Source organism: Lolium rigidum, chromosome 3 (assembly GCF_022539505.1).
Source record: "Lolium rigidum isolate FL_2022 chromosome 3, APGP_CSIRO_Lrig_0.1, whole genome shotgun sequence".
NCBI lineage: Eukaryota > Viridiplantae > Streptophyta > Magnoliopsida > Poales > Poaceae > Lolium > Lolium rigidum.
This window is the reverse complement of record NC_061510.1, coordinates 376,406,290-376,421,769: the sequence shown is the minus strand read 5'-3', so window position 1 is coordinate 376,421,769 and position 15,480 is coordinate 376,406,290. Positions and strand designations below refer to the sequence as shown.

The 15,480-nt window shown below is 44.7% G+C and overlaps 1 protein-coding gene across 1 annotated transcript; it reads left to right on the top strand.

Moving 5' to 3' along the window:
- The first annotated feature begins 12,075 nt into the window (after positions 1-12,075).
- Positions 12,076-15,051, top strand: LOC124704353 (beta-glucosidase BoGH3B-like). The gene is made up of 9 exons (XM_047236606.1): positions 12,076-12,292; positions 12,383-12,587; positions 12,752-12,842; positions 12,954-13,096; positions 13,233-13,476; positions 13,582-13,686; positions 13,930-14,112; positions 14,212-14,416; positions 14,512-15,051. Exons 1-9 carry the CDS (start codon positions 12,076-12,078, stop codon positions 14,991-14,993), a joined length of 1,875 nt encoding a protein of 624 aa, XP_047092562.1. The 3' UTR covers positions 14,994-15,051.
- The last annotated feature ends 429 nt before the right edge of the window (positions 15,052-15,480 follow it).

The window sequence follows — 15,480 nt, the reverse complement described above, 5'->3', positions numbered from 1 at the left end:
GTCCTCGTCGACAACACGCTCCGTGTGTGGGCAAAGTCGAGGTGGAGGACCGAGATCGAGCTCACTCGAGAGTTCCTCGACGAGGGCTTCTCCCACCTCCCACCGGGCTCGCCCGTCATGTACTACGTCAATGAGTCTCGTGAAGGCGTCGCCCTCAAGCTGCTCACGGTCACCTTCGCCAACCGATTTGACGCGTACGCCCTCCTCGGTGAGGTCTTCCGGTGCGGCTGCGAGTCAATCTTCTTCACCACCTACAACGTCTTCACCGATTGCGACGCCATCTTCTTTCTCCCGGGAAACCTATGCACTGCCTCCCGTACTACAAGTGAAGACGCTGGTGAAGACGGTGGTGCGGCGCAGGTGCTGCGGTAGGTGGTGCGGCCAAGATGTGTTCTCGTCAAGCTCATCATGTTTTTTTAGCTTTACGTTTTCATTTTCTATGTCGTTCCGTGTCGAGTCGTGTCAAGTCGTGTGTCACTGAACTTATCTATCTAGGGTACCCATCTATCTATCTATCTAGGGTACCCATCTATCTATCTAAGTTATTTCCGTGTAATGGTGGAACTAAGCATCTTATGTATCGAATTTATCTAAGTTATTTTGCGTGATGATCTGGCTACCAATATTTGCATCTCATGTATCTTAGTTTTCTATGATTTCGATGTAATATATCAAGGGTGTATGAATTATGAAATCACAAACATGGATCCAAGTATGAACTTTGATGTAATATAAGTAGGGTACCCATATAAGTATGAAACAAAAAATCACAAACACGCAATGCTTGAAATCAGATAAATGCACACTTTTTCCCTCGCAAAAATAGAAAGATGCACCTTTTTTTGTTTGATTATTTTTCCAACCTAAACCACAAACACGTAATGCTTGAAATAACAAAGACGCACCCTTTTTTGGTTAAGCAGCGTGCATAAACACAAAGAACAAACATATGCGTCCTTACACCATAAACCAAGTCACGAACTAGAACTAACTATAGCTAGATTTCTTCCTTTTGCTTTTCAATATCTGTCCATCCACCCCACTGGTTACCAGAGCAATCCTTCACACTACCAAACAAAGCGGTCTTGGGTTCGAGTTCTAGCCACACCCTTTTTTGTTATTTCATTTTTCACCGTTTTTTTAAACACCCTTCTCATCTGCCCAAAGCCAAATCTTTGCCACTATCGAATTTTGATCAGATTTATTTATTTCAAGCTTGCAAATTCAAGCTTACAAGTTCATACAATTTGAAGCTTACAAATTCATCACAAATTCATGCCTTTCCATACAATGTCAACATTAAACCTAGTGCGATGACAATACCACCTACAAATGCACAAATGTAATTCCAAATTTTTGATTGATCTTCGAGCTCTCTAATCTTCTGGTTCATCCACCTTAGCTCAAAAGCTACCTCTCGTCAATGCGTGCTCCGCCCGCGTCTCTTTCGCACTAGCTATCGCGGCGACCCGTGTCGTCCGTGGCAAGATGGGCAACCATTCTTCGTGCTCATCTAGCAGCTCGATTCATCGCCGTCCGGAGCAAAACATCGACCCAAACGAAGAAGCATTTTATCTCGCAAGCACACGAAAGAGATCAACCACATTGAGCACAAACTATGCACAAAATACTGAAATTTCCACTATTCTTACCCCTTTCTCGCTGCTGCACACGTAGAACGGACGATTGGTGTTCTTCGGTGTGCGCGAAATCCTCCGATCAACGGGCGCCCGACACCGCGGACAGAGGAGGATCGGCATCTCCATGCGCACCGAAAGCTCGAACCGAGAGGTGGCACGGGAGCTAGAAGAAGACATGGATAGAGGTGGCGCGGGATCTGAACCGTGAGGTGCTTCTGGCAGACGGCTGCGCCCTCCGCAGCTCCCGCCGTCGGCGGCGCTCCCCGTCAACAAGGCCCTCTCGGCCGCCCGCGCCGCACCTCTCGCGAGGGGCCGTCTCCAACCCCGTCGATTTCTTCTCACCGCTGCGAGCTCCGCCGCGCGATCGGGGATTTTAAATGGGGTTGAGCTCCAACGGTTGCCTTGTGGGTCCCACGTGAAACGGCCGAGCAACGGTCCTCTTTTCAAATGCGTCTCCGCCTGGTCCCACCCGAAACAGCCGGTCCTCTTTTCAAATGCGTCTCCGCCTGGTCCCACCTGAAACAGCCGAGTCAAGGACGTTAACCTGAATGAAACGGCAGACTCACGGAACGAGTCGTTGCACACAGACTAGTGGCAAAACTGAGCACCATTCTGCTCTAGTGGCAAAACTGAGTGTTGCGTGGGGTGTAGTGGCAAACCAATAATTAACCCTTCTTATATTTTTTGCAAGTTGGACCAAGTATTGCTGATGTTCTCACTCAGGGTATTTGTGCTATTTAAGGAGTACTGAAGTCATGCATGTGACATGTATAGGCTGCTCATAGTGGAATGCATGTTACTTTCACTATGAGGTCTTAGATGTAGTGTAACTTGTACTTAGTGTAATATCTTGTTCAACTCATTAAGTTCATTGGTTGGATAGATTTGATGTGGGAAGATGGTGAATTAGGAAGACTTAGTAAGTCAAATATATAGGAACACGTTTCAGTCTGGACGCTGTATTTATCATGTTGACACTCTGAACCACATGTTAGAAATTCTTCCAGTTTGCACCATATGTAGCACTATTACTAACGATGTGCGCCACATTTAGGAAATTCTTGCTAAACAAGACTAGCACTAGCATGAAGCACTACAAGATGATGTGCCAAGCCATTGGAAGAGGGAACCAAAAAATATATATATGTACTTGATTTAGCTGATCTTGAGTATGATTATCTATTAGCTAAGTACTGGTAGAACATTCAGGAACGTGAACTTCCCAAACGTTTCGAAGGGTTGAAAATGGTTAGTAACAGTGCTAAATACGGTGCAAAAATGTAAATCGGAAAAAGGGTACGACTGCGTATATTCAATTAACCGTAAGTAGTGCTCCCTTCGATCCATATCGAGTGTACAATGCTGTACTAAATCAGCAACAGATAATATGGATAGTTAATATATGGATTTGAGGGAGTGTACTAGAAAAGATGCGGTGCAACCATTATACATCCATATCCGGTTCCTTTTCACCCCTAGCCATGGATAAGAGTTGACGTTTTAGTTGTCCACGTTGGTGGCTAGAGTAGAAAGTAATTAAGGGCGGTATTAATCTCTGTCGCCAGTCAGCTGACTAGTGATAGAAACATTAAGAAATGGCGTACACATGAGCAGCCTGCGAGTGTTCTTTGGACACTTATGATTCAGTGACGACTGACGAGTACTAAGTTTCCTGGACTTCATCAAATATACCACTCGGTGCTTCTAGTCAATCTACCGTCACATCATGCGTATATCACTTGATAGTTAACGGGCGCGACTTGGAGTAGCTCTGTAGCTGGGCAGAAAATAACACAAAGCCCTCCTGCCGGGACGTGTAAATGTGACGACAAACTTAGTTACACGTTTCATACAGTCTATAGGACGACAGATTCTAACGAATGGAAATAAAGTGTTATTTTGTGACGAAGATGAAATAGTACTGTACATGATCTTTTCCTGTCCATTTGAACACCTACTATGGCGCATAATATTGGTAGCATTTGATCTTCCACCTTCATCTAGTGTTGCGAATATGATGGAAAACTGATTAAGATGGATCAACAAAAAACTTAGAGGGGTATTTGGAATTATCACAATGACAATGTTTTTTAACAAAAAAAATGTTCCCAATTTCTTAGATGCTTATTGAGAAACAGAGAAAATGACGAAAAAACATCACATTAGCGGTTAGGGTTTCAAAAAGCTACCACTTTACGTTAGGGTTTTAAAAAGCCGCCACTGGAGGTAACATGTAGCAATGATTCCCGTCCGGCCATGTTTTAATCAAGAAACTACATGTTGGCCCCATTATCAGGCTAACGTGGCACATGAGAGACGGATGGCTTAGACACCGTCAACGGCCATTAACGGGGTGATGGGGCCCACGGTCAGTTCCTTCGGTAAGTACCGACTTGCCCCTCCTGTGTGTTGCTGACCAAGTCACTCCCCCTTTACTCTGCTCCTATTCGCCGTCCTCGCCACAATGGAGTATTGCCGCCGCTAGGAGATTTGTTGCCGTTCACCGGCCCACCGGTGACCAACGCCATTCCAAGCTGGCACGAAGGCTCCTAGAAGAGAGGCTCCCTGTAAGTTTCTCCAGGGAATCTAGGGTTTTCGATCGGGAAATTTGGAATTTGTTGTCAATTTAGTCGATTTACTCAGATTTTCTATCATATTTTGCCGATTAGGACTTTACCGACATCGACTATGCTCCTGAGATCATTGAAGATCTGACATTTCACCGGGTAGCTGTGGGATCCGATGAACATTGCCGCGTCCACAACATTGAGTCGGACAAATGGGTGGCCTTTTGAAGGCACAAACACGTACGTGGCGACGATTCTACCTTTGCTTTGTGGAAAATGTGAGTGTTTGTTATCTGCATTTGAGTTACCATTTTCTGTAGGAATGAACCATTTTTAATTGTAGTTTGATAGTTTGACATATATTAGTTTGGATTGGTTGTAGTATCACAGTTTAGTGTTGCACATGAATGTTGGTATTTCCAGTGTTTAGTCATAGTCCAAGTATGCTTATAGTTGGGATGATTGACTAGCAGCTAAACTAGTGTATCCTTATCGTTTGATACGATATAGTGATAATCCAAGATGGAGTTGGTGGACATATATTAATTTGTATTAGCATTGTTTAGTCATAAACCAGCATGGAGTTAGACAAATATTTTTGTATTTGCATCGTTTAGTCATAATCAAAGCATATTAGTCGTGTTAACAAGTATATTGGGCATGTATTAATTTAACGGTATTGTTAAATTGTGTTATCAAATATATGAGCAAATGGGACAGAGATTTGGTGCACATGAGCACCAGTGATGCCTTTTTAGAGAAGTAATTAAAAATCATATTTTTCAGTTTCAAAAAAATCTGAAAATAAATCATGATGTAGTTAGTATTGTATCCCACAAACGTGTAAATTTTGAACTAGAAATAATATGTATTTTGGGCTGCACAAAAATAACAAATATGAGTATAGTGATTCAAATCACCAAAAAAAATCAGACTTTATCATTTTTGTGTAGCTCAGAAAACAAAACATATGTAATTGAGATTTTATACGTTAGTGGAAATGCGGAATACATCATTGGCTACTTTTAGAATTTTTCTACATAATTTTTTGAAATATATAAATATAATTTCCGAATTTTTTATACAATGAGAGCACTGGTGTCCATGATCCAAAAGGATGTTTTAATTTTACTGCAACATGTCAACAACTATGGATTTCATTCATAGGTAGATTGTGACTAGCTGGATACACTACAACATGGGAAATGTATTATTCTAGCAACTCGGATCTAGAATTGAGGACAAAATAGAGCATGCCAAGTTTGATGAGGAGATTGCTGCAAAAAGACCAAGATTTAGAAGAAATATGGAAGTTTGCTAGTTGATGTTAAAAAAAAAAATTACAGAGTAGACAGAGAAAAGTGTGCTCCGGGATAATTACAAGAGGATCATGTCTAGAGCTGATGATGAAATGTCCGTGTTGAAGAAGCTAGTTCTTGAGCAGAAGCATGTGCAGAGAATCCAAGCTGATGTAATGACAGAAGGAGAGGCTCTAAAGGCATAAAAAGAGGCTTTGAAAGAAGAAAAGAAAAAGATTGAGTATATGCTCTTTGATTTGCCAAAGGTCAGTGATGAAAATAAGGAGAAGCTCAAGAGGGTCAGAGATGTTTGTGATGAGTGATCTCATATGTAATATTGGAGACATTGGTGTGTCCTTTTAGTGACCTATGTTAATTTAGCTTGTAATGTATGTGTTATGTACCCACTTGTGTTGTTGAGTTAAGATAAATTTGAACCTTGTCTTAATTGTGAAAGTTTGAGAACTCTATCCAATTTGAAATCTGATTCTGTTTGCGGCCATTATGCTTGTATGCTATTTGAAATTTGCTGCCATCTTGTGTGTTGTATTGTGGCCACCGTGAGTATTTTTAAACATATTTCACAATTGTGTTTGCATTTTTATTGGCATCTTAGTTTTTGACAACACTAAGGGCCATGCACAAAGTAGGTTGTAGAGACACCTCAAGGTTTGTCGACCACCCTCGAGGTATATCGGCAACTCTCAAGTATCACCTAGATATCTAGGTAGATGAGCTAACCTCCGTCCTCTAGAGTCTACGAACGACACCAAATTCCGCCACTCAAGAGACGCCTTTCTTTTTAGTCCATGGCGATGAGGTCATGCTTCCAGTCGAAATAATCCACGAGGCTCCAAGAGTTGCAGAATACGAAGAAGTCGAGTCCACAAAGGAACTTGAAGATGACGTTGACGCACTCGACGAGGCTCACAACGTAGGACTCACAAGAGAAATAATGTATCAACAAAACCTGCGAAATTATCATAGCCGTCGGCTACGCCCACAATCCTTTGGTGTCGGGGACATAGGTCCTTAAACTCAAGCAAGATGTGCATAGCAAGTTCGACTCCCCGTTGCCCAGGCCCTTCATCGTCACAGAAGTAATCTGTGGAGGAACTTATCGGCTGAAAGACAAGAAGACCAGAGCCATGGAGAAGAACCCGTGGAACTTCACATAGCTGCGACGATTCTATGACTAAAAAGTTTACTTTTTTATCATTACCATTAAATAAGGTCTACAGACAGGCTTTTCAGCCAAACTTCGTGTTCGGCGAAAAATTACGGCCTTTGGCCAGGCTGGACGTGGCCACCACCGCTTAGAGCATGTCTAACAGGCCCCGTATATTTTCGCCCCTTAAAACACGAGTAAAGGGCCCTGTATTCACTTTTCGCCGGCCGAAAACTCAGACGAGCTAGCAGAACCCGTATCCTAAACTGTAAAAGAGCATATTCCTAGAATATACCAAATCATTTTTTTTCTTTTTTCCCCTTCTTCCTCCTCTCCTTCTTCCTCCTCCAGCCGCACTGCCCCTGCCCCTGCCCCGCCCGCCCGGCCGGCCGTTGCCCCCCGCCGCCGCCCCCGCCCGCCGCCACCGGCCCGCCGCCGCCCCCGCCGCCGCCTGCCGGCGCGCACGCCCGCCACGGCCCCCGTCGCCCCCGCCCACCACGGCCTCCGCCGGCCACCGGCCGTGGGCGAGCCGCCCCGCCCACCACGGCCCCGTCTCCACCGCCCACCATGGTCGTCCCCGCCCGCCGCCACCGGCCCGCCGACGCCCTCGCCCGCGGCCCTCGCCCGCCGCCACCGGCCGGCCGGCCGCCGCCCCCGCCTCCGCCCGCCACTGCCTTGGCCACGGCCGCCCTCGCCTGCACGTCCGCCCTCGCCCGCCACGGCCGCCCCCGCCCGCCCCCGCCCGTGAGAAGACCCGCGAGCACTCGCAGCCGCGGCAGCCACGGACGCTCGGCGGCGCGGCGGAGGTGGTCGCACGTTTCTCCGGCGGGCTCCATGGCGGAAGCAGTTGCAATTTGGTGAAAATTCAGCGCGCCACAGGTGAGGGGTTCGCCCTGTATTCAGCCTCCCACCCTGTACTTGTAATGGGCGAGGAGCCGCTCCGTAGCCAAAACTGTAAAAAAATTACGGGGTTGAGCATTTTAAGGGGTCTGTTAGACGGCCGGGTAGAGCTCTACCCCATATATCGGCGGTTATTTTACGGGGTTGGGCGTTTTAAGGGGTCTGTTAGACATGCTCTTACAAAGATAACGCAGTGGCCATGAGAAGTAGATCAAGGAGCAGCTCGCTATGGTGGGGAAGGGGTCTCTGAAGTAACCCGCAAGAGGCGATCTAGGAGGTAGGCGAAGGGAGGAAAGGAGGGAGGCAAATGGCGGTAGCTGGAGGCGGCCGTGCTTAGATCCGATCGCCTGGCGTTTCTCGTGCGTGGGCAGGAACTCTCACGGATGGTTGTTTGATTGTAATGGATAGTCGTCAACATTGAATAGTTCCTGTAGGACTAAACCATAAGGTGACCTGATGCATGTTTTCCTGTGAAGATGCACTATGGTGTCCTTGCGGGAATATTTCCTACATGATACAATCCTGTGAATCAAAGACCATCCAAGAAAAAAATTTTACAAGATCTAAATTCTAGAAAATTTCCAAGAAGATTATATGAGTCAAAGGACACCTTACGTTATATATGTCTGAAGTAATCATTATGAGCCTCATGCAACATGTGCATGAAGAGTTTCATACATGAACCTCAATTGCATCCAACATGTGCATGAAGAGTTTCCTACACATTTCGGATCATCATGCCGGAGATGCTGCAGCAGCTGCCACTGATGCCCTGGTACACCGTCGGCCTCATGCTACCAGGCCTCTCGAAGGAAGAGACCTTCAACTTGGTGTCGCCGCCTCTGCCCTCGTGGGCACCTGCGGCTGCTCTACCACCACCGGTCACGCCGGCATATGCTCCGCCGCATCCGAACTGGCAATGGGTGATCCCTGATGTCGTCGACCTGAACCAACTGCCCAACGACGGCGAGGAGTAGGCTAGGGTTAGGGTTTTAGCTGTCCATGTTTTATTTTTAACGCTATGTAAATTATTTTATTTAAATTTAAAAAGTAGAAACATTGAAATGCGTCTTGCAGCTGGGGCACCCTCAGACGCAAATGGACAGTCCTGGCTGAAGGCCAATTTCACGTCCGCGGCCACCGGAAACAATCACATGCGGTCACCTTTTTAGTTCGAAATGCGTTGGGCCAGGAGATGCACTAAGACATGTGTTAATATACACTTATTTACGGAGTAAGTATAATATAATAAGATATACATTCAATATACTTATATGCTAGTTGCAATGCCATCTTATATCACTATTCACCATCGTCCGTCTCCTTCCGATATTCCCAGCATTGCTCAACAAGAATACAAGATCATTCCATTACATGACCATTTCCGCAACTGACTGCCGTTACATTCAAAATCATACAAAAGGCGAGAGTTTTGTTGTAGAGTAGGATAGGGATTTGGTGCACATGGGCACCAGTGCTTCCTCCACTTTCAGAATTTTAAAATTTTCAAAACCTCACACTTCTATTTCTTCAAAAATTATGTTGTTAAATATGTAGATAAATATGTACAGGAGGAGTCAACGCAAAAAAAAGTCCCGGTAAAAAATACTTTAAATTTTAAGAAATACAAAATAAATAAATTTCTGACAAAAAATATACTATTTTAATACTATTGTACTACCATTTACTGTCACAAATTTGTCTTTTTTATATTTTCCAAAATACAACATATTTTTTAACTGGACTTTTTTTGCATACATCCATACTATACATATCTATCTATATATTTAACACCATAATTTTTAAAAACATAGAAAGGTAAGGTTTTAAAATTTTCAAAAATCTGAAATTGGAGCAAGCATGGTGCCTATGTGTCAAAGACAGATATCTTGTAGAGTACTACTCCCTCCGTTTCTAGATATAAGGTGTATAGGCTTTTGTGAAAAGACTCCAAAATATAAGGTATATTGCCTGGAGAACCCCTTTGGATATTTTTTAGGATTTTTTTGTGTTTCTTTATCTTTTGAAAACTCCTCTATTTTATCATGTCAATTGTCTATGATCAATCACGTCAAAATTTTGTGTATTTTTTTCTTCATGTATGTTTCTTAATTTTCGTGCCAAAAACTATACACCTTATATCTATGAACGGAGGGAGTACTACTTTTTTATTTTTAGAAATATCATGTCTGTAATATGTATCCCCAAAAGAACTGGAAATTCTCAGCTTACCTAGATCTAGATCTAGATCGGCAGATCTCCAAAAACAGAATCCGGATTCGCATTCCCGCGCTTTGTAATGTCTCGTTTTTCACGCTCCGGCAATCGGAGGTCGCCGGCGCCAAATCGAACCTTGCTTAGAACCATCGTCGATCTTCGCGTGCCTCCAAGTCCTCCCGCGGGCGCTAGTCTACTCACCGATGCCGATCTCCGCTCTTACGCCCACTTGCACCTGACGATTTGGCGCCAGCGACGATCTCCGCGTACCTCCAAGTCCTCCGTTGGCGCTAGTCTACTCACGGATGCCGATCTCCGCTCCTACGCCCGCTTCCACCGGAGCCCCCCGTCAGCGGATAACCTCGCATTTTCATGGTGGCGCACGACTTCACCCTCGGTGAGGTCGTCATCGAGGTGTGCAAGAAGTTTTGATGAATGTCCTCCCAACCGCCATGCTCTGGGAAGTTTACTCCGTCCAATCGTCCATGCATACTCTTGTAAGGTTAATGTTTCTGACCTTGATTGCACCAAAGGTGTTTGATGAAATGTCATATGTTACTTTTGCTTCACGATCTCGTGGTGCATGTTGTTTCTCTGTCCCAGCATGTGTTTACATTTATCCTTTTGTTTAATACTGTATATAGCCTATATCTATTTGTTCAGCAGAATCATCAACACGTGGCAATGCTTTTGTAGGTACCAGTAACAATGGTAGGCCAGCACTGAAGTTTAATCCCCAACAAGCAGCAGTAAAGAGAGACACCACAAGCATGTGATGTTTTTTCCTACTTCTCTGAATATTGCTCATTTGGATGTGAATGCGGTGCAGACTGCGTTTGTTCACATTAAGTTGTAAGGACTTGTGCAAAATACTTTTCTCTATCTCTGAATGGACACATATACAAACACCGCAAGTATACTTCAAGAGTCTGTTTAGGCTTCAGAAAATACGCACAAAGAAATACTTAAGGTGATGGTTGGCTCTACCTCTGAATGTTGAAGTGCAGTCACTTAGGTTCCAATTCTGAATACTGAACTACCCCATACGAAATTTTACTTCAGCAGTTGGCAGAAGAAGAGTTGGCATAGCATGTGCTGTAACTGCTAGGGCTGCACACATGTACTGCTCTTCTGTGTAGATTTAGAATTTCTTCAGAGTACATATCGATAACCTGATAAATATATGCCGAGTTCATCGATTAAACACATGATTTATTTTTCCAGCTGTTTCTTCATCAGCTCTGGCATGCTCCACATCAACTGTGAGCTCACATGGGAGTGGAGTAGACGGGGATGTTTCGTGCAGAAGAAAACAACCAGCGCGCGCAAACCAAGACCTTACTGGAGAGCTGCAAATGAGGCACAAGAGGATGACAGATGGGTCCACTAGAAGAGATGGGGAAGAAGATGTCACGGGCGTGTCAGAGGAGAGAGAGAGAGATGGGGGAGGAGAGAGAGGAGAGAGAAGAAATGAGGCGGAAGATGAGAAACGGCCGAGTTGGTGAAGATGCTCTCACTGGAAAATGCTCTCGCAAGGCTAGCTTCAGAAGGGAAGAAGCTCTTTGGCTCTTTGCAGAGCTGTTAGGCTATAAAACCATTTTATTGTCGCGCGAAGGTGCGAAGGTCCCGATTTCTCGCATTTGTGCCAGCGAGCAGCCGGACTGCTGCGCCCTCTCTCATTTCAGTGGAGCGTATTTGGGAAGGTATGCATATCAGCATATGCAGTACTATCTAAGCTTCCGCTGATGCAGTGGAGTGTTCTGTTTATGCGTCATTTTCTGTTCTCACCTATTTGTTCTGCAATTCCTGATTTGTGGTTCAAGTTGCTTGCTGTTTTGCTTATAATCATGCTGCTATCCAGTAACACTGAAACTGGGGAAACCCTACCTGGTTTTAGGGGTGTCTTTTTCTTAAACCGTGCAAAATCAGCTACTAATATCGTGCACAAGAGAACAGTCTCCAGAGTGCACACAGTCTGCCTTGCTTTTTTTTAACTGCCGGCTTGCAGGGGTTGTTCCAGCCCGTTCTTGAACAACACTCAAGCTGGTTTTAAGTAATATGTACCCTTGTATCTAGTTTATTATTATTTCTGTATGAGATGATATCTTCAGGAATCTTTGACTAGTCTAATGAATGGTTTCTTCATACCAGATCATCGCATATTAACACATGGTTCATTTCCCACTGTTGGTATAAGCTTACTTGAGTGTTTACTCATCACATGCATGGTTGGCGTCCCTCACTTAGGTCTATATAGCAGGCTGTGGTGACTGAATACTGGCAAGATGGGGAGTTTGCACAAGATCACATATGTTCTCGTCACGTTCTGCTTGCTGGTGTTGGGGAGAGCAGAGTATCTCAAGTACAAGGATCCAAAGCAATCTCTCGCTGTTCGCATCAAGGATCTGCTTGGTCGGATGACTCTCGCAGAAAAGATAGGACAGATGACACAAATTGAGAGGGAAGTTGCCACGACAGAGGCTATGTCCAAATACTTCATAGGTACTTCATATTTTACTTATGCTGCAACAACTGCAGATGGTGAAGGGCTAGTTGCAGAGTTTGTATGTGTAACCAATTGGTATGATGCAGGTAGCGTGCTGAGTGGCGGAGGCAGCGTGCCTGCTCCTCAAGCGTCTGCTGAGGCTTGGGCTTCAATGCTGGCCGAAATGCAAAAGGGTGCTCTTTCTACCCGCCTAGGTATTCCGATGATCTACGGTATTGATGCTGTCCATGGTCACAATAATGTCTACAGAGCTACTATCTTCCCCCACAATATTGGGCTTGGAGCTACCAGGTAGAAACTGTTTTTACTTGTGATATGATAGTCAAATGTCATCTCATCCTAGTATTACATTAGATCGAGTCAGTTTTTCCGAGGAAAGAACACTAACTTTGATGCATACAGTGATGCTGCGATGCATATGTTGGTCTATATTTATGCGTATTGTGGTCTTCCAGGGATCCTATGCTGGTGAAGCGTATAGGAGAAGCAACTGCTCTTGAAGTTAGAGCAACTGGAATTTCTTACGTTTTCGCTCCGTGTATTGCGGTAATGGATAACACTGATTGCTTGCTGGATGCTTTAGTCTGGACTTTGTGCAAACATGTCTTCTTATTATCCCTTTGAACTCATTTATGTAGTTTACTTGATATTTCTCAGGTTTGTAGAGACCCAAGATGGGGACGCTGCTACGAAAGCTATAGTGAAGACCCAAAGGTTGTCCAAGCAATGACCACACTTATCTCTGGATTGCAAGGCGATGCTCCGTCAGGTTACACTGGAAGACCATATGTTGGTGGAAGGTAATGCTCCTACCGGATCAAACAGTTATAATAACTGAATTTTCGTGTGTCTTGTACACCCTAATAATGTGTAAAAGTGAAAGTAGTGTTTCATTACAAGATGAACTAACTTTGATGCCACTCTCCTGTCGTGAAGTAAGAAGGTTGCTGCATGCGCAAAGCACTATGTCGGTGATGGTGGGACATATATGGGAATCAATGGAAACAATACAATCATCGATACCCATGGGCTAATGAGCATTCATATGCCTGCTTATTATAATTCTATCATCAGAGGTGTCTCCACAATTATGGTCTCCTACTCTAGTTGGAACGGAGAGAAAATGCACGCTAACCATTTCCTAATCACTGATTTTCTCAAGAACAAACTCAAATTTCGGGTCAGTTCCTCATTGCACAGAAAGATGATGGTCTCTTGATTTGCTTTCATCAGAAATATTAAGAGATTCTAATGTCATTATTTGCTTTGGATTTCGAACAAACAGGGTTTTGTGATTACAGACTATCAAGCCATTGATCAGCTCACTTCTCCTACGCACCTGAACTATTCTTATTCAGTTCAGGCTGGAATTGGTGCCGGTATTGACATGGTATGATCCGTGAACTATGTGCTCTGAACTTACATGTTAAAATTTCGGCAAAGCATAGTCCCCTCAGTTTCGCTATTAGAGACAATTGTGGAGTTAGTATCTAGCACGTAAACCATGATGAAGGGTGGCCCTTCTTCTACTGGTTATGATACATCCTTGACGATTGTTATCTCTTTATACAACTGATGCAAATGCAATGATGCCTTCACTTTCTGGTCATAATCTGAAACACACTGTATGCAGGTCATGGTTCCTTTTAACTACACAGAATTCATTGATGAACTGACGTCCCAAGTTAAGAAAAACATTATCCCAATGAGCAGAATCGATGATGCTGTCTACAGGATTCTACGGGTCAAGTTCACTATGGGTCTATTTGAGAACCCTTTCGCCGATCCAAGTCTCTCCAGTGAACTCGGCAAGCAAGTCAGTTCTGAACAACTCAATTCTTCTCTCGTAGTCACACTTCGTGCGTAGAGCCGTAGACTCTAGTATATTCACCGATGCATTCCCTTCTGCTGGTAGGAACACCGAGAACTTGCTCGGGAAGCTGTCAGGAAATCCTTGGTGTTGCTGAAAAATGGAAAATCTTCCTACACTCCGTTGCTGCCTCTCCCGAAGAAAGCCAATAAGATCCTAGTTGCCGGAAGCCACGCTGACAACTTGGGCAACCAATGTGGAGGATGGACGATCACTTGGCAAGGAGAATCTGGCAATAACAACACTGCAGGTAAATGATCTGTCTTTTGTCTTTTTTGCGGGTACTACTAGCTCGCAGCAACGTCATCAATTGTTAGAGCAAATTTTCATTGAATGAAATTCTAGGCACAACGATCCTCTCGGCGATCAAGTCCACAGTCGACCCCAGCACCCAGGTGGTCTACGCGGAGAACCCGGATAGCAGCTCCGTGGAGGCTGGCAACTACGACTACGCCATTGTGGTGGTCGGTGAGCCGCCCTATGCTGAATCAGCGGGCGACAACCTGAACCTGACGATCCCGGCACCCGGCCTGGCAGTGATCCAGACCGTGTGCGAGAGCATCAACTGCGTGGTGATCCTCATCTCAGGCAGGCCTCTGGTGGTGGAGCCATACATCGGCGCCATTGACGCGTTTGTGGCTGCGTGGCTGCCCGGCTCAGAGGGACAGGGCGTTGCAGACGTACTGTTTGGTGACTACGGGTTCACGGGGAAGCTGCCACGGACGTGGTTCAGGTCGGTGGACGAACTGCCGATGAATGTCGGTGACGAGCACTACGACCCGCTCTTTCCCTTCGGATTCGGGCTCACCACGGAGGCGAAGAAATGAGTCGGATGAGACGGGATGAACACTGTAAGAAATCAGATACTACGCATGGCTTTGTGTTGGATTTGTTGGCAATAAAGTGTGATGCATGCTGTGAGTTCTGAAGTAAATAAAAAAATCAATTACACTTGAAACTTCTCAACATCCTGCATTTCATTTTTTTAAAGGTTGCGTGCGTGCATTAGCTAATGTTTGGTGACCTCCTGGCTGGTTTGGATCGTACAAATTCAGAGGAGATCCTTTGCTTTCGTTGGTTGCAACATTAGATAGAGTAACCTTAATCTTTTGGCTGAATCTCTTAATAAGATGGGTTTGAAGGCTCAATCCAATGATATATCGGTTGGGCTTGTCTCTGATCTGATTCCTCAAGGCACTGCTATTTTACAATATGCGGATGATATTACTCATGATCCTGAGAAAGCTATTAACCTGAAATTGCTTTTGTATTGTTTTGAACTGATGTCTGACTTAAGAATTAATTTCATGAAAA

Coding starts and splice junctions, on each gene's coding strand:
- LOC124704353 (XM_047236606.1), top strand. CDS start 12,076: ATGGGGAGTTTGCACAAGATCACATATGTTCTCGTCACGTTCTGCTTG. Junction 12,588..12,751: donor ATTGGGCTTGGAGCTACCAG/GTAGAAACTGTT, acceptor GTGGTCTTCCAG/GGATCCTATGCTGGTGAAGC. Junction 14,113..14,211: donor CCAGTGAACTCGGCAAGCAA/GTCAGTTCTGAA, acceptor TTCTGCTGGTAG/GAACACCGAGAACTTGCTCG.